General features: G+C 34.7%; 1 protein-coding gene across 1 annotated transcript in view; it reads right to left on the bottom strand.

The window, feature by feature from the left end:
* Positions 1-1,906: 1,906 nt before the first annotated feature.
* The window catches only part of LOC104617487 (diacylglycerol kinase beta-like), a gene marked incomplete at its 5' end in the record, with an annotated part of 58,150 nt that continues 41,196 nt past the window's right edge, over positions 1,907-18,860 (bottom strand). Inside the window, 5 exons of the mRNA XM_010282821.1 lie at positions 1,907-1,942; positions 6,863-6,961; positions 12,222-12,338; positions 12,420-12,508; positions 15,210-15,327. Of these exons, the coding sequence (XP_010281123.1) occupies positions 1,907-1,942; positions 6,863-6,961; positions 12,222-12,338; positions 12,420-12,508; positions 15,210-15,327 (459 nt within the window). The remainder of the gene's footprint in view (positions 1,943-6,862; positions 6,962-12,221; positions 12,339-12,419; positions 12,509-15,209; positions 15,328-18,860) is intronic.

Consider the following 18,860-nt stretch of genomic DNA (forward strand, 5'->3'; position numbering starts at 1 on the left):
CTCTCTAGCCACTTCTCCCCAAGCCTGTAGCATTGCAATTTGGTCATATCAGATCAGTTGGAATGCATGGAATACCATGTAAAGGTATCCTCAAATGTTTGCAGGATGAAGGCCATGGAAACTTAAATATGTGACTTGAATACCAAACTGATGCTTTGGGTTTTTTAAGGAACTTGCAGGAAGGTTGCTCAATGATTCCTTAGAGCTGTTTTTTTAATGACATGGGAATCTCAAAGGGGTGCAAAAACTGTGCTTTAATATGCAATGACAGAATAAGCACTCGTAGACCATCATTTTGTAAACCTATGTGGTATCCAAGAACTTGCTTACAAAAATTCCATTCCATGCAATTTCTGTCCATAGTTGCACAATAAGCAAAGAGAGCAAAAGATTCAGACACCCTGAAAACTACAAAAAAAACACCACCACTACCCCAAAACCCTGGGGAGCAATCTATCTGTAATGTCTGTTAGATATCACATCCAACTAACTATGATTTAGATGTGCTAAAATATGTTGAAAATCTACTTTATTAATTTTTCTCTGCATTTCCAGCTCTAACCTTGTGTACATACTAATCAGAAGGCCAATATTAGGACACCACATCATGGTGCCTTGAAAGGTCATACAGCTGTAGCACAATACCCAGCTCTACATCCATGGGCTGAAGCTAAAAGTCATCCTGTGGACAAGATTAGTGACCAATTCCCTAGTAAATATACTGTCCAGTGACTGGTACATGCCCATACTATAGAGGAAAGGTAAAGCTTCTAATTTATCCCAGAGCTGTCTTGGTAGAAACATTTGCAGCCAAAATATGTGGAAAAAGACAAGGTTGGAATGGAGACAATATCTTTTAAGACTACCTTCCAAAATAGCTGACCGCAAGACTGTTCTGAACAAGGAATCATGACAAGATAACTTTACACACATACTTTGTGTTGCTTGTTTACTATGTCTTAATAAAGATGTTTAGAATTACACATCAAAATCACAATCAAGTATTTCTCATTTAGCTTGTGGGCTTTAGTTCATTCAGTTGGCTGAAGATAACTCACCTTACATCTTGCACCAATTCAATATATGCATCCACATGCAGCAACAGTAAGGCCCAAGACTTTTAATTTCATTTACAACCTAAAATGAACTTGGGCTACAGCAGGCAATTATACACACTGCCCAAGAAAGACAAAAGATGTGAAAAAGAATTTTGCAAATAAAAACACGTTAAACTCCAATGGAAGAGGATATAAGGAATAAACTTAGGGACAGACAGTAGTGAAGAGTTGTGGGCAGGCAACTAGATATAACTTAAAATGATTGAACAGCTGCCATTTCAGTTTATCAGCATCTTATTATTTTAACATTGAACTGGGTTTGCTGAACAGATAATTAGTTAGGAAGATACATTTTCCTCCAGGGCAATTATTAATTTCCTTCTGACTTCAAAGAAATGAAAAAGCTCTTATTGTAGATAAGCACACCATTATATTTCAAGTCTGTTTTAGATTCTCAGGGAATCTAAATATCTGAATCTGCAATATGATGCACACTTGAAAAGGAAAAAATTGTTTTGCTTTGCTTTTTAGATGTGTTTCAATTGCTATGTCATTACTTAATATTCAACAACCAGATTTAAATTCTAGCCTGTCAGAAGCACCTATGTTCAAATAACTGTTTTTTTTGGTATCTTTGTTCAGAAACTCAGAGTAAGGCTAGTACTCAACTTCAAAGGATCGAGTTGCTCATAAAGATGCTTACACACTGCACTGACTTTCTGTGCTCCATGTTGACCTGGGATTTAACCGAGTTAAAACTGATCTCTACTATAATAAAAACAGATGAATCATTTTAGGATTAAAACTGGAAAAGGGATTAAAGAAACTCATTCTTCAACCAGTAACTGCTAATTCCCTTTTTCTCTCTCTACATCTCTTCTTTCCTATGTGAGTAACATTCACCTAGCTTGCAGGAAAATAATATTAATAAAACATATTATCAGGCATGGAAAAAATATCTATTGAACTATGTTGCAATCATATCACAGCCATTAGCTTTTCTATCTAGTTTCTCTAAATAGGGAACAGTCAAAATTTTTGTACAATATTTTCAACTTTAATTCTGTATAACTTTTTGCCAGCATCTCAACACACTTGCTCTATTTACACAAAACTTTGAAGCTACAGATCATAATGCATATTGTCTAGTTTCACAAGGCACATTTCTTAGCTAAAATATTTGTAATCTGTTGTGTATATGGTTTCATGTGCCTAAACACAACTAGTTATAAAAAAAAGATTTTTGAACATTTATGTCCCTGCACAATGAAATGCCAAACCAACCCAAATCCAAATCAGATACATCTGTTTTGTCCACCAAATAAAATAAAAGGTTAAGTGAATTTGACTTATGATGGTATTTTATATTAAGTATATATAAACAATTTTACTCTATGATGTATAAAAATTCTATATATGTTTTATATACACCAAATTCTCTGTCTATAAATTTTATATTTATATAAATGGAATTTATGCTTAAATTATTTTGTCCTAAAAAGATATAAGCATCTTCACTAGACAAAAGAAAAGCCAAAATCATTCATAAGAGAAAAACAAAAAGTGAGTTGTTCTAAACTTTTTATCATGATGACCAATTTGTCCCAGAATGCTGAACAATGAAAATTCGAACACATAGGCATATCCAATCTTAAATTTTATTTCTTTCACTTCTTGTCTTCAATATTACACCAGACCCTCCCCCTCTGAAGTAAGCTGGTTACTATGGATACAGTGATAACTGCCATATAATAATGCTCACACCATAATCAGGGTACTTTATGTTTTACAATTTATTCCATAATTTTCTTTTTATTCCATGATTAACAGTTTTAATTATAGCTTTCAAAACCAATGTTAGAAAGTAAAAAATAATTCATTGTAGAACTCACAGAAACAATAGGAGAATCAAAATCATCATACATTATGAAATAAATATATATTTATTAAATGGTAGGTTTTTATTGGCTGACTTGTAATTACCCAAGGCTATATCTATTTTGGCGGGAAATAGAAAAATCTAATTACTTTTCTACAAACATAAATATGAATTAGAACATCCTATGTGTTCATCAATAAAAGGAGCAAAGTAAAGGCAGGCATGAAATGAAGAAGCCAAAATATATGTTCGCTTTTTTCCCTTTCTGCCTTATAAAGGGGCAGGGGGGAGGGAAGCTGTATCATAAGGAGACCAATCTTTTTTTCTTCATTACTCACTCATCTCATTCCAATACCCAGTTTTTAACCTGGTTATGATCTAATTCTGTACTCTTGGTAGGCTAGGATTCAATTGAGTTAAAGATTTTTAAACTCACTGCCATTCAACCTTATCATGAACTTTCATTATGTGCATGTAATTAATTGGGTCCAATGAACAATATCAGCACTGAGTTATAGACTTTTTCCCCCCACCACATAATTAGAATATAATTACCCACAGGATATCAGAATGATGCAAAACCTTTCCTCTAAATGTGCCCTCATTAGGAAACAAGTCTCAATGTACATTTATTCAATCAGTATGAATTAATTAAAACGTTACCGAAATAAAAGAGAGTAACATTAAAGTGTATCTGACATCTATTAAAAGACTATCACTTGAGATCTGCACACACAGTTTATAACAAAACTCATTTAACTTGAACAAAAAACTTCACCATATAACAAGCCTTCTATACAGTAAACAGAAAAGAGGACTAATTTTAAAGTTGACAGACTATATTTCACTAAAAACATTTATAAGTATTGTAGTGAGATATGAAAAATCTTTATATGGCATTGAATCTAGACAGATAATGTGATTCTTTCATTATATATACACAGTATCAGTTGCGTGATTTTTCCATAGTTTATTTTTCAGCTGAAAATGTAGCTTATCATATTTAGGAATAAGATTTGACAAGTTCCATTTTGCAGTTTTAAAGATGGGATCCCGCTTATTTAACTTAGACCAGACATCTAACTTTCAGATGAACAGGCATTTAGGTTCTCTCTCCAGCCATTAAGAGAAGGGACAGGATGAGAGGATCATACCAGTCACTCTATTTTAGAGGAATCTCTCTTGTGTCTAAAGAGACCCTAAATGAGTAATACAGAACAGTCACCTGAGTCAAGATGGCTATGTTTAGGGGGAAGAGAAACATCATCCTTTGTGATATTACAATCAGGAAGGGTAAATTTTTTACTGTTTCTTCACAGTTGCAGCAGTGATTTTGAATGTCAGGGGATACCTAGGAAATGGAAAAACTGAGAGGATATGGACCTGAACAACAAATTGCAGCTGAGACACCAGTTTGGTAGCTCTGGTATAATAAATACATGGTGCTGTGAAATGCACTTTATGAAAAAATTGTCTTTATCTCTGCAGAAAGAGTCAAGGCTGGACTTCACAAGAACTGGAGAAATGAGACATGTTGGATGAGAAAGGTATTGTCCCCAGTTCCGCAAAGGAGAAAGGATGAGAAGGGATTTACCCTGTACTCTTAAAGGAAAACTTATGAGAAGGCACCTTGGTGTGAGATGAGCTCAGTTTTTTGGAAGAAGTCTGGACTTCCAAAGTTACAGATGGAAGGGAGGGCCAATACTTTTGGGAGATCAAAGGTACAAGATTGTTCAACTTGCTATTTTCACACAACTCCTATAACTTATTCTGTGAGAGATGGAGATATGTTCTTCTCTGATACCTCAAAATAGTCAAGGATAAACCTGGTACGAAAAGCATTGTGATTAGCTGCTTTTCTTTACCTGCCACATATATGTAAGTATTGCAAGAATATTATTGCTCAGCTGATTACTGAAGCTAAATGGGTGTCCTAGGTGAAAGACCCTTCCACTGCCAGGTATATCAGATTTGATACGTCTGAACACATCATTTCTACTAACAGACGCACTTACTATTGTATGTTTTGACAATTTTGATACAGATATATTCACTGTTTTTGCTGTCATTATTAGGAGTGCTGATTTCACATACACTGAAATATTATGTTCCTCAAAAGGAATCCCCATAACAGGAAATGGGAGAAACTAATTAAAAAATTACTAAGATAAATAATACATACACTGTAATCAATAATTTCTAGGTGGAATTCCTATTAGGTAGGTCACTGATGTATTTGTAATGTAAATATACTAGGGATTTTAATGCATTTTTGGAAGAAACTACTCCATGAACTAATATACTATGGAATTATAAAGTTCACATTAAATCACAGTAAAATATATTTTCCATTCCTAACAATATACATTGTGCTGAAACACATGTTTTATGTTACATTATTAGTATGTAATACTGAAACATGATTCTGATACAGGAAAACATATTTACTTCTGCTTATGCCTTCAAAATTTGCAGATAAAACAAACCCATTCAAGGGTGATTTGACTCTAGAGTGGTTTTATATATCCTCTAAACAACTTAACTAAACTCCAATTGTGGAATGAAAATCTTAATTCCTCTATCCCTCTTCCTCTCCTGAAAAGAAAATGGAGTTACGCAAATATAATTGAAGATGAAATTTCATGCTGAGGCTTTATTCAGTTTATAAGAACGATAAACAATAAATAATAATAAACCAAAAACAGTCCACTAACAAAACCATAATTTCTACATGTTAAGTTTTAAAGTTTGTCCTAAAATCCTGAAAATTCAATAATGTAATACAGAATGATATCATCCAATAAACTTAAAATAATACTTTGCAGTTATTATTCAGAACTTGTCCAAGTCATACCAAAATACTATTACAAAAAACACAAACTACAAAACTACTCTTATGACTTTCCAAAAATATTTTAAAATATTTCATAAATATTAAAGCCAACTTTCCATTGCTTTACCTTCATTGACAGCAATGGAATAGTCCCTACTTACAGTAGAGGGCAAAATCTAGCATCCGTCCCTTAGCAGATTTATAAACAAACAGCCAAAAGTATTAAACAGGAAATAATTAATTTACAATAGGCATGAATATTATTCTTAATGATCAGAAACAGGTTTAAGAATAGAAGGTATACTTTCTTGCTTTTTCCTCCCTGCAATAAATCATTCTTTCTTAAGTTCAAGCATTTCTTACTCTTATTATGAAATATACTTAAAGAGGACCACACATCTGTTGTTATGAATATGATGATGATATGACTTTCATCAGCATAAAATATCCAATTTAATATATGAATATATAATTTAATTCCAAAGCTCTTTTTTCATGATAAACTGGTCAGCTCTTTTCTATACAACCTACACATAGCATGCATTTTTATTTTCATTGAATTGAGTTATTGTTTTTGTGGACAGAGAAATTTACTGCCCATGACTGCAGAATAAAATACACCATAATGTTGATGCATAGCTTGCTGCAAGACCAGTGTCATCATTCTAGGTAACCTCCGGCTTAGATCAGAGACCTCAGCATTGCAGATATACAATATGCATCCCAAGCAAAACCTGTCCATAAGAATAACTTCATTATTCTGGGAAGCTGGATCTATAAAAGATGTAAAATGTAGAAGTGTTCTGCCTATACAGTTTCTGGTAAGTACAGTCTGAGTAAGTGATAAAACCTGAGTCAGCTTCAGTTATAACATGCCCTACAGAAAGTTCATTCTCACATGATGGAAAATACAATATGCAGAGGATAAAGCACGCTTGTGCCTGTACGCTCATCAGCCAGGATTACCCATTGTGTTTAAGGTTCACACAGTTGTGTGAATTTAACAAATACTCTGGCGGTCAGTCCCAGCATCGTTTTAGCTGTTACCTATGACAGAGGATTACAGGAGAAATAAACATATGGACAACTCACCAATACTACTGGGCAGATTGATGTGGGTGGTAAAATATGGTCCTTCAAAGGTCCACAGTCACATTCAGGTTTTAGATGTGAAGCACATTTGTTATGCAACTACGGGAAGACAGAAAATGAAGAATCAACTCAGACATTTTACTACTACAATCTAAGAAAATGGGCATCCTAGAATGGGGTGAGTTTAATTATTACTAGCGTGCTACAAGAAAAATTAAACATGCTGCAGTGGAAAGCCTCTTAGGATTGACAAACCAATGAATTTATATTGAAGCAAAGAACAGCAGATCAAAATATTTTCCAGTCTGGAAATTGCACATGTGGTCCAGCACATAAAATGAGAACATTGCATGGCAGTACAGTAACATCAGCATTGGTGATCAAAACCTTTATTTCAGAAAACAGCTTCTTGCACTAAGCCAGGAAATTCTGTTCAACAACTAGTGGGCAATCTGGGGTAATTCAGGGCAGCCTTTGGCTTTATTAGTATAACTCTGCTTCCTACCTGAAGCTAATAAAGTCACTAATGATTCAATTGTTGTGCTGCAATATCTATGACAATATATATGAAATATAAGAGAATAATGTAGGAATATCTAAGAGCTTTAAGCTGTATTGGGGAAAATTTGGCCTTGATTGGATCAATGTTCAGGCTTCCACTGACTGCTGAGGAACCTGAATTACTCTCTTTTTCTGCTTTATTCTTAGTATTCATCCAGTTTTCCTGAAAGCAATTGGAAGAGTTCTACTCTGAAAACATGGAAAGAATATCCTGCAGTGTCTTACTTCTGTACTGTTGAAAAGGTGGAAGGGAAAAAAGTATATGTAACATCAACATAAAATGCCAACATATAATTATATTTATTGAAATATTATGCATTAGCAATCAAGAGTTCTTGTTGATAGTTTAAGAATTAACTCAATTCAAGTGTCTCTGAATAGAATACATCAACATATATATCCAGGCACACAGTACAAAGGCACGGTTGTGTGCCTGGATCACGCAAAGCATTCACATTTAATTGGTATACTTTACAATATTATTAGAGATAGCTACAATAAAATAAAACCTCATATTGTGAAATTTGCTTAAAGTTTATTCTTTTGGACTCAATGATCTTAAAGGTCTTTTCCGACCTAAATGATTCGATGATTCTATTTCGGCATTAATTCAATAAACTGTGCATTAAGTTCTTCAGGTAACATGCCTTTCCCATAGAGATCGTAGAATAATTTGGGTTGGAAGGGACCTTTAAAGGTCATCTAGTCCAACCCCGCTGCAATAAGCAGGGACATCTTCAATTAGATCAGGTTACTCAGAGCCCCGACCAGCCTGACCTTGAATGTTTCTTCCAGGGATGGGGCATCTACCACCTCTCTGGGCAACCTGTGCCAGTGCTTCACCACCCTCATTGTGAAAAATTTCTTCCTAATATCTAGTCTAAATCCACCCTCTTTTAGTTTAAAATCATTACCCCTTGTCCTGTCACAACAGGCCCTGTTAAAAAGTCAATCCCCATCTTTCTTATAAGCCCCCTTTAAGCACTGAAAGGCTGCAATAAGGTCTCCCCAGAGCCTTCTATTCTCCAGGCTGAACACTTGTTATGGGAGAGGTGTTCCATCCCTCTGATCATTTTGGTGGCCCTCCTCTGGACCCGCACCAACAGGTCCATGGCTTTCGTGTGCTGAGCGCTCCAGAGTTGGATGCAGGACTCCAGCTGGGGTCTCACCAGAGCAGAGTAGAGGGGCAGAATCACCTCCCTTGACCACACGCTTCATGTGATGCAGCCCAGGATAGAACTGGCTCTCCAGGCCACAAGTGCACATTGCCAGCTCATATCCAGCTTGTCATCCACCAGGACCCCCACATCCTTCTTGGCAGGGCTGCTCTCAATCCCTTCATCTTCCAGCATGTATTGATACCAGGGGTTGCCCCGACCCAGGTGCAGAACCCTGCACTTGGCCTTCTTGAACCTCATGAGGATCACATGGGTGCATTCCTCAAGCTTCTCCAGGTCCCTCTGGATGGCATCCCATCCCTCAGGCGTGTCAACTGCACCACTCAGCTTGGTGTCATCTGCAAACTGGCTGACAGTGCACTCGATCCCACTATGTCATTGATGAAGATATTAAACAGTACTCGTCCCAACATGGACCCCTGAGGGACACCATTCATCACTAATATCCATCTGGACATTGAGCTGTTGACCACTACCCTCTGGATGTGACCATCCAACCAATTCCTCATCCACCCCACAGTCCACCCATGAGATCCATAGGAATTTTTTTTTTTTTGAGAAGCTACGTATATTTGCAAGAAAACATGCAAGAAAAATAATCAGGATAATAAATATCAGAAATTCAGAAGTAAAAATCTTATTTACCAAATGATTCAACTAGTACAAGAGGTAGCATACAGCACTAGTTCAACAGGTTCAATAGCTGTTATAAAAACTGGAGTTCGATGTCTGCATCTGTAAATCACATTTTTCCAATGACTGATTCATTTTTCCGTAGATGATTTAACTATGTCACTATGAACTCTATTAAAATTACAATAAAATTGAAACAGTTGCTGATGTATATAAGCTTTAATGGTAATATGGTCTTCATAAAGTTATCTGGTACAGTTAATGTTGACATAACATTTCTGAATTTTTAGCTGACTGGCACCTAATATTAGCCTTGTCCATATTAATTTATACTCCAAAGTTACCTTTTCAGGTAGTTACTTAGCAACAGAAAATAAAAGTCTAATGAGTTTCAATTTAATCTGAGTATTAAAGCCTTATTGTGAGTATTTTGGTAGCCCTGTAATCTAAATCATTTGTCATGCTAATTCTCTGCCTCAGTGGTAAGGCTACTTGTACCATAATTAATGCACACCAGGACATGTTACATCAAATAAAAGTATCTTCACACATTCAGCGGTAATTAGCAGCTTTGCTACTCGGTGGCATGCAAACTTATCTATGAAAAAAAAGCTTAATCTTCTTATTAGTCTCTGCTGATCTTTGACAACAGAATTGGCACATAGCAGAAAACAGAAATGGTAGAAAATATGTAGCTTTAATGAAAATAACAGTTTGACACAATGAAATAAAGTAATATGTATCTCTTCTCAAAAAAATGTTTTAGCAGATTTTAAAATACATATCCCCAAAAATCCCTTACCCCAAACCTAGCTCCTGTAGAACATTACCTCCCTCAAAACCAGATGCCTGGGAAGTAGGAAAAATCACATTTGCTGGAGAGAAAATGAAGAAAAAAAAAAAAAAAGACAAAAACATTTACAAGACTGTAGTAGAGAACTACAGAGTATATGGAAGAGGGAATCATGGGCCTGGCTGAGAACTCAGTATAATGAGCCTCCTTATTGAAAAACATCTCTAAATTTCAGGATTTGATTCAGTTATTTGACATTAGTACTGACCCTGCTAAGTTGTAGGATGGAGAGATATTTAAAATGCATGAAAGACTCTCAGAATTAGTTGTGTAATAACTAGCATCCTCTTAAATTACAAAAATACGTCAGCAACAAGCCCTAAATGTGGTGTTGTAGAAGGAGTTGAAAACATATGAAGGATGTCATGATAATTATATAACTTCAGAATATCCATTAAAAAATCATGCATATGTTAGAAGTTTAAAACACTTTTTTTTGACTAATAAAGTTATTACTATTAGCAAAGAAATTTATTGCAGTAGAATATATAGAATACACAAAATTGCAAGAAAAGTGAATAGAGTGAAAACCAAATAATTTTCAGTATTTCTAAAACTTTAAAAATACTAATCTTTCACTTCTCTGTCTAATTTACACCTGAAGCCATAAAAATTAAACTAAAACATTAATTTGAAAATATAACATTACTTTTACAGAAAAAAAAATCTTTAAATACAATTATAAAATTGTAACCTCAATGCCAATTTTCAATTTTGTCCATCAAAAAACATAGGCTCATTTTTGATTGGGATTTTGATAGATATTTCAGCATTTAAATATGCACAGAAGCACCTAAGATATTTTCAAAAGAATTTAACCTCTTTCTTCACAGTGATTTCAATGATAAATCAGTCCTTGGTATTTTTTCAGGGAATATCAGTTCTTATGGAAGTCCTCTAAATCTTGATGTGTATGTTCAAGAAGTAAAAGGCCTTTACAAATCTGGTCCAGATTCACATGAAATAATAGGAAAGTATTTTTTCTGAGGAGCTACAGAATTTGCAACTTCCTTTGACTTTAAGAGGAAGCTTTCTATAATATGTATTTCTTCAATGATATACATCTATGATACAGATGTAAATACTTCTCTATCTGTAGTGGAACACTCTTATTTATCTATCTAAACACAGATAGCCGTTGCCTTAATTTAATTATCTGCATGTGAAAATTTTGGATTGGGTGTTTTACTCTCTACATGAATTATCCAAATTTTGACAGCAATCTGGACTACAATATTTGCTTTCTTCTAAAATATTGGTTTTTAAGTAATCATAACAGTTTATCACTGAAAGTATCCTGGATCTATTTTCTTTGATGATGTTTCATATTTTGTATTCTTGTGTTAAGAAAATATGTCATAAAACATCCAAACTCGTATGTTGAAAACAAGCATTCACTAATGCCTCAGTCTCGTATTATTATTTAAAACACTGAACAAACAACTGCTGTTCCCTAACAATAACAATAATAATGAGATCAGCAAAAAAGCAAAAACCCTATAAGAAGGCTGAATCTCTCTCCATTTGGATTTAAATCCTACCCTGGCTAGGAAATACTGGCATTGCTCCTTCTAGCATGAAGATCTCACTTATAAGGGCAGTGTTCCTTGAATGTCATTAGTTCCAGTTCTTGGTTCCTGCTTAATAAGGAGTGCACAAAAGTTGTATATATATTAGACTTGGTGCAGAGATTAGTATATTATCAAGATGTCTCTGCTATTCTTCTCAGGCACTTGAAATCACTGTATCCTACCAGATGTCCTCAATTTCATTTGCCTGTCAGTACACCACAAATTAGGATTTTGCCCTAGTGTCACAGTGACCTTGACTTTCCCCGATACTGAAAACTCTTTATCATCTTTCTGTAATGTAAATTGGGAATTCTGCTCTTTAGAGTGACATATGTTATTTCCATTTGTATATTGTCTTGAAGCAGAGTACACCTTTTAAGCATATTTGCTTGCAACAATTAAGGACTCCTACGAATATTCTGCATATACAATTTCTTAAATACACACCAGCCATTCCTGATGACAAAACTGAATGAGACCTTTTGAATTATGAGGCTATAAAAAAGATACGCAGATTTTTGTCTCTCTAACCTGTGCTAAAGGTTTTATTAGAGTATACTCACTGTGATCTGACACCAAACACAGTGAAGTCCAGTCAAGCCTTGGTAACATTTTATAGTTTTGTGACATTTATCACATTTTGTTGGACAATTTCCTTCTACCCAGAAATGATGCATTACCTGCAAAAAAAGAAGTGTGGATATACGTAGAGTTACTAAATTAACAGGAACATAGCAAAGTTAATGTTACCCCAAACTTACATCAGTATTCTTTTTGGACTTCACATATGTTTTGATGCAAGATGCGGGAGCTCTTGAGACACAGCGTTCATGGACTGTATACTTACAAACTGAAAAAAGAAACACAGTAATAGATCTTGAGGCAATGGTGTTTCTGACTACATTCTTATGAAACAAAAATGTTACCAGCATGCCATCTCTATATAATCGATCCAATCAGTCAATGAAAACTCAAACTAGACTGCTTTTTCCATGTAATACAAAAGGCCAATTAGAACAGGAAATATTATGCAACTGAGAAATCCAAGAATGCACTATCACTGCATAACAGGAAATGCTTAATTAAATCAGAGCTCACTAAATTTTTTCACAATAATTCCCAAATGACAAAAATCTTAAAGATAAATTGATGACTGCCAAATGGTTTGGTGTCATTTGCTAGTAGAAAGAAATCTATATTTTACAAACTATAGGCATGAGAGCAGCTGGCAAGCACAAAAATAAAAGCCAATGAATTTATTTTGTTCCTTCTATTGATTTATAAATCTTAAATGGCTGATTAGTCCATTTTCAAATAGCAATTTTTGTCATGCATTCCATATAGTCACCGCAATTTTAACTCTTACTTTTCCAAATACCAACTCCTGTGAATCTGTTTTTCCTAACCCCTCCACACCAGTTTTAGGTAGCTACTATTGTTGAGCAGGTCTCTAAAGATCACAGCAGCTGTGTTTGGAAAACACAAATGTCAAGGTACAATGCAAAGCTCTCCTGACTTCAACTGTACAACTGTGCCTAGGTGAGGAAATAATACTACAGCTTATACCTGCATTCAATAGAGTCAACTATTCAAAACTGAGAATTAATTTCTCCCTGCACGGTATATGTCTCAAGCTTTTGACCTCGAGAGCAATTAAGCACAAAGTACTTCTAAACACCTTGCTTGCACCTATTACACAAACCCAGTGGGAGGCGCAGCCATTAATCAGACAAACTGCAGGGAGTAACATTGTTGATTGGACCATGGAGGGATGGTGAGGCCCCCTGCAGTTTCCTTTTTTTTTTTCCTCCCACACAATCTAAAATGCAAATAATGAAATCTATAGCAATGCTTTGAAAATGTATTGGAGAAGAAGCTTAGTGAGATAAGGAAATTGTGTAAGAATTTTGTTAAGTAGACTCATGCCCCTTGCTGCATGAAGTAACTGAAAGGAACATGTGGATGTTCTTCAGATACTCTGGGACTATTATTCTCAGCAAATAAATGTCAAGCACAATAACAAATAAATTTTGAAGAGGTACCTTGCAGCAGAAAAAATTACAGCTCTTGTAAGGCTGGTCTTTTTGGGGCAGTTTACCTTATATAACTCATCTATACATTTCTGATAACTACTGAAGAAGATAATCTACATTATTTGCTCAATAGAATTTTCTCTTTCAAACATACATGGGTCTTCTATTTCCTAACAAGCATTAAGTTTACATCAGTCAGACATAAAAGAATATTAAACAATGTAAAATTTCAAGATCTACAGCCAATTCAGCATTTTTAATATATATATTTTCCAGTTAGTCATCAGCATTTATTAATCTGAAGTTATGCAATTTCTATTTGAATTTTAAGAAATGTCTCTCTCTTATTCCACGGTATTGTGAATGAAACTATGCTACATGAAAACCCCTATGTGGAGGATTTACATCTGAATTATGTTTTAAAGAGATCTGTGGCCCACAAAGGAGAGAGAAATGGCCGATTCCAAAACCCTCATTCATTCAGACCGATCTCAAATTAAATCAATAGAACTGTACTGGCAGAAAGATCCTGATCAGCTGTCATGGGCTATCTTTCATACCAAAAATGGAGAAAGTAAGTTACACTAAGAAACTGATTAATTTATCAAAAAGAACAATGAAAGGTGACTTGATACCATCATAAGAAGAATACAGTGGGTACTAAAGATCTCATTAATCTAATGGAGCAGGGCATAACATGAACAAATCATTGGAACTGTCTACCAGGCATATTCAAATCAGAAAAAAGGTCTTTGTTAAAAAAAGATGATTTATCATTGGAACACACCACAAAAGAAAGATAGGTATCATCCATCTCTTGAAACCTTCAAACAGAGACGAGATATCTTTCGGCAAGATTTGGTTTCTCAAGATAGAGGTTATGAGCTGGTCAAACACACATTATGAGGAGATACATAGATATAACTCAAGAAATTGAACTGTACTAACTGCATCTAATAGTCTAATGAGAGTCAAATTAGATGCAGTATTTTTCTGTGTTCTTTTACCTTTAAAATCTATAATCAGTTAATATGTGAAAGGATGGCAAGGCTGAAATTTATGGTTACAAACCAAGTAAACATACAAAACTTTAGAAGCATTACAGAATCTGATTTCTGGGAAACTGGCATTTTGACATTCACACTCAACAAAAGAAGAATTATATTCAAAATTTGAATAAATAAGCATGGGACTTAGAAGATATTATTATTTATTAAAGAATATGAAAAATTATTAATAAAAACAAAAGAGGAATAACAAAAATATAAGGTTGAAATTAGGCATCATAGTTGCTAAGAGGGGAAGCAAAAAAACTCCCAATAGTTTTGAAAGCCCCATATCCTGAAAAATTAAAAATGGAACCCTGAGCGCTCATGTCATAGAATACAAAAGGGGGAGACACAACTGTGCTGGTAATGGGTTTGTACTGGGAAGCTACTAGTTCTTTGTTATGCAGCAAGCACAATATTTCTAAGAATAGACATGTATGCAAATGGACGCTGAAATGCTTATACTCACAAGAACAGCAGAGGCCTTGCTTGCCGACTCCTATTAGCATGTTCAAACAAAGATTACAGTAGGCAGGCTTGTTAAAGTGTTTCAGTCTCCATACATGCTGCCCATCATCTTTCACATTCTGCACAGGACATAAAAGAAACAGATTTCACTTAATAAAATAAACAATGAAATATTTAAGTGCCAATAAAATTTGGAGATTGACTCAAGAATGTAAAAGACAAGCTGTTACTTCATTTAATACTCTGCACCAGATCACAGTATAATCATGCTAAATACACAGGCAATGATATAATAAAAAATTCTTCAGAAGCTCATGAACATCCATTTGTTTTAAAAAAGACTCAGAAAAAACTCCAGGCTGCTGTCACCACTGCAACACAATGCTAGCAATAAACCTAGGCTGATACTACATTACAACTAGTATTAAAACTAATTAAAATTTGTTCTAGACTAATTCTAAAAATAAAGGTACCACAGGTTAGAAGGTAAAACTCACCAAAACAAACAATATAAAAGATTTTTTTAAACCTACAGAGATATTCTTAATGACTCTTAGAATTAGGGACATGTATCAACATACGTGAAGTGGGAAATCTAACCACACCACAATAATACCTATTGCCAGCTTTAATTTATTTTAATCTACTGCCAATAGTAGATTGTAGCCTATCAAAAAGCAATTACTTAAAGGTGGGGTTTACATCCTGGACCTCATCTTTAAAAATTAAATTTCTTACATTTAAGCCCACATTTTTCAATTAGCGGTAGCACTATACTCAAATCTTGCATGACTAGACTGATCAACTGATCAGCACTTACAACTCAGGGGCCCACTGTGGCTCATGCATACAACTAATATATTATCAAATCATTTGTGTTTACGAAGTAGGCTTTCAGTTACACAATTCTCCTCTTCCTTCTTAACGAAATCATTCTGAGACCGCACTGTTATTAGAAGGTTTTTTAAAATTATGTGCACTTGGTACAGATGTTAAATTAATTCTGTAAATTCCAGGTTTCCTGGCAAGTGTGGCCATCAGACTTTTTCCTTTTTGTAATTATCAGAGATTTTGAATTTTAAAAAATCAAATTTACATGATGTAATATCACTTTTTTTTTTTTTTTTAAGCAAATATAATGTCCAATGAAACAAAAGCAGCTAATAGCTATCAGATGGTAACTGGCTGCAGGAGTTTGATTCTTCATTGTGTATTATTGAAACACTATGATCTTCTTGGTCATTTCATTACCAAAAAGAAATTGTCATACAGCTAAAGGAAGCCACATCAACAGCTGGTTCTCATCCTGTTTCTGATTTCTCACATGAAACTACAAAAATATTTGTCATCATGTATATATGATGTTCCTGACTAAATCTTCAATAATATGTTGGTTTTCGCTGATAAGGACAGTAGGTGTAAGTCAGTGGACCTAAATTTAATTAAAAATCAGTTTTGTCCTGTATTAGCATATACTGCATGAGTTATATCCTTAAAAATCAGCGTTGCTCTATTCTAAGAGTTAGCCCTTAATAACAAGTCAAAGATGATGAAGACTTCTTCATCCTTGGGGGAAAGAAAAAAAAATCCTGAAGGAAAATTAGCAGTCCGAGAAATTAAGAATATTTGTTTCAAAGCCAGGTCCTAGCCAGAACATAACTTTGAATAATTCCTATGAACTACCTAGAAACAAAGAGAACTGAGATAAACTGAGATATTTTTTCTCTATTAAGATACCAGGATCAGAGCCTAAGTGGAGTTCCCCCGATATTATCAGCAGGAGTTCAAATGCCATCTCTGACAGCTGGGCAATGTCAGGGTCCCCTTCTGGCAGAAAGAGCAGAGCCTAATGTGGGATTCTTAGGCTGGCAAATATGTGGAAGTTTTCCAATTTCCCCTGAAGAAGCAGAAATAGATTCTGCAGCTGTGGAGAATTAGAAGCCTGTCAAGCTCCTTCATGACTGGCAGCTGAAGAGGATGTATTTCATTAAATGGAGCTCTGTAACTTCTATTTTTCTTTCCATCTTACTACCATATTCCACACATTTTTAAAGTATTGTTAAACTACTATATAGTATGTGAGTTTCAAGTCATTTGAAAGTAGACAATTACTCACTAGACAATATAGACCATGTAAATCCTTCTGAGAAAAAACAGTAAACAGTGTACAATTTCATTTTAACGTTACCCAGGTCATCAGATACAGTCATTAACCACAAGCATTTAAAATGCAAGCCGACCAGCTTTCCTTAGCAAAATATTTGCTATTTCTGAAAATTAACAAAAATGCATAATTATGCCTAAACTTGCCCCTCTTCCACATTAGTTTTGTGTTACTTTTTCATTTTAATTTTATTTTTAAAGAATGGCCATTACATGTGAATATGTCGTTTCTTATTTGAACAGAACATATGGACTAACTTAGCTGGCATTTTCCTTATCAGAAAAACAAACAAGTCTTGATGTGGGTGTTCTGCCAATTAAAACACTTAACTGTGTTACAGATTGCAACTGATGCAAATCCATTACATAAACACAATGCACTTTTGGAAAATAGCAAATTAAATTTTTGTTCTTGTGCACTGCCAAAAATAAGCAATAAAGCGCTGCATATGATTATGCATGCACATAACTTTTTAAAACACCGCCAAGAAAAAAAAAAAGGCATAATGTGAAACAAAGCCCCCTCAATGCAAGTCTTTAAGTATGAATAAAATCCACAATTCTGACACATCAGTGCATTTACTGACATTCACTCATTTTGCTTCCATATCCTGAGAAAGAGTTTAAAAACAAATAGTCATTAAGAAGATCTCAAAGCAGGGCAGGTACAGTAAAAATCTCTTCCTCACTTCATTATACATTACTGAAAATGAAGCCTCCATATGCCATACACAGACTTTAGCACATAATGACATTAGTAACATTTATTTTGTTGACAACAGTTCTCCTAACTTATGGTCCTGACCCTTCTACCATGGATTTGATTGCCTGACCTTAAAAAGCAAGTCAACCATGAAAAAGCCAGCCTTAGAATTAGTGGACAATTTTACACAGTCACAGAATTTAGCTACACAACCCTAATCTGGTTTAAGATTAATTTACTTCAGTTTTTTAGGTATTTCTAAATAAAGGCAGCCAAAGAGATCTTAAGGTTTCAAGCACAAAACCCCAGATTCTGAGACTTAAAAAAGATAATGAAATCACTGATAAATTTTTATCCTAGCAAGTACCCTCTTACAATAGCTACAGAGTGTCACATCAGCATGCTCAGTCTTTCCTGTGAGAAGAATCAGTAACAAGCAACCAAGGGAGAAGGTTGTTAGCGAGTCTGCCAAGTTATCCTTTTGCTGCCTACTGTTATTTTGTTTTCATTTATTTTAAAAATATTTACATTACTTGAAGACATTTTTATGACTGATCTTTGGGTATTGTTCAGTCAGGAAGGTGAGAAGAATATCCATTAAACCACACAGTACCTACTTTTAATACAAAAACAGTTAAGGTCTATGTTCCTTTGCTGGCTCTGAGCAAAGAATTCATGTCAGCTTTTGTTTTGTTCAATTTGATTTGGGGAGAGGAGGTTGTAAGTTTGTTCTGGTTCAACTGGAGCGGGAGTAACCTCGTTCAAGAGACATGCTACTCGGAAGAG

Source organism: Phaethon lepturus, unplaced genomic scaffold (genome assembly GCF_000687285.1).
Source record: "Phaethon lepturus isolate BGI_N335 unplaced genomic scaffold, ASM68728v1 scaffold11972, whole genome shotgun sequence".
Taxonomy (NCBI): Eukaryota; Metazoa; Chordata; class Aves; order Phaethontiformes; family Phaethontidae; genus Phaethon; species Phaethon lepturus.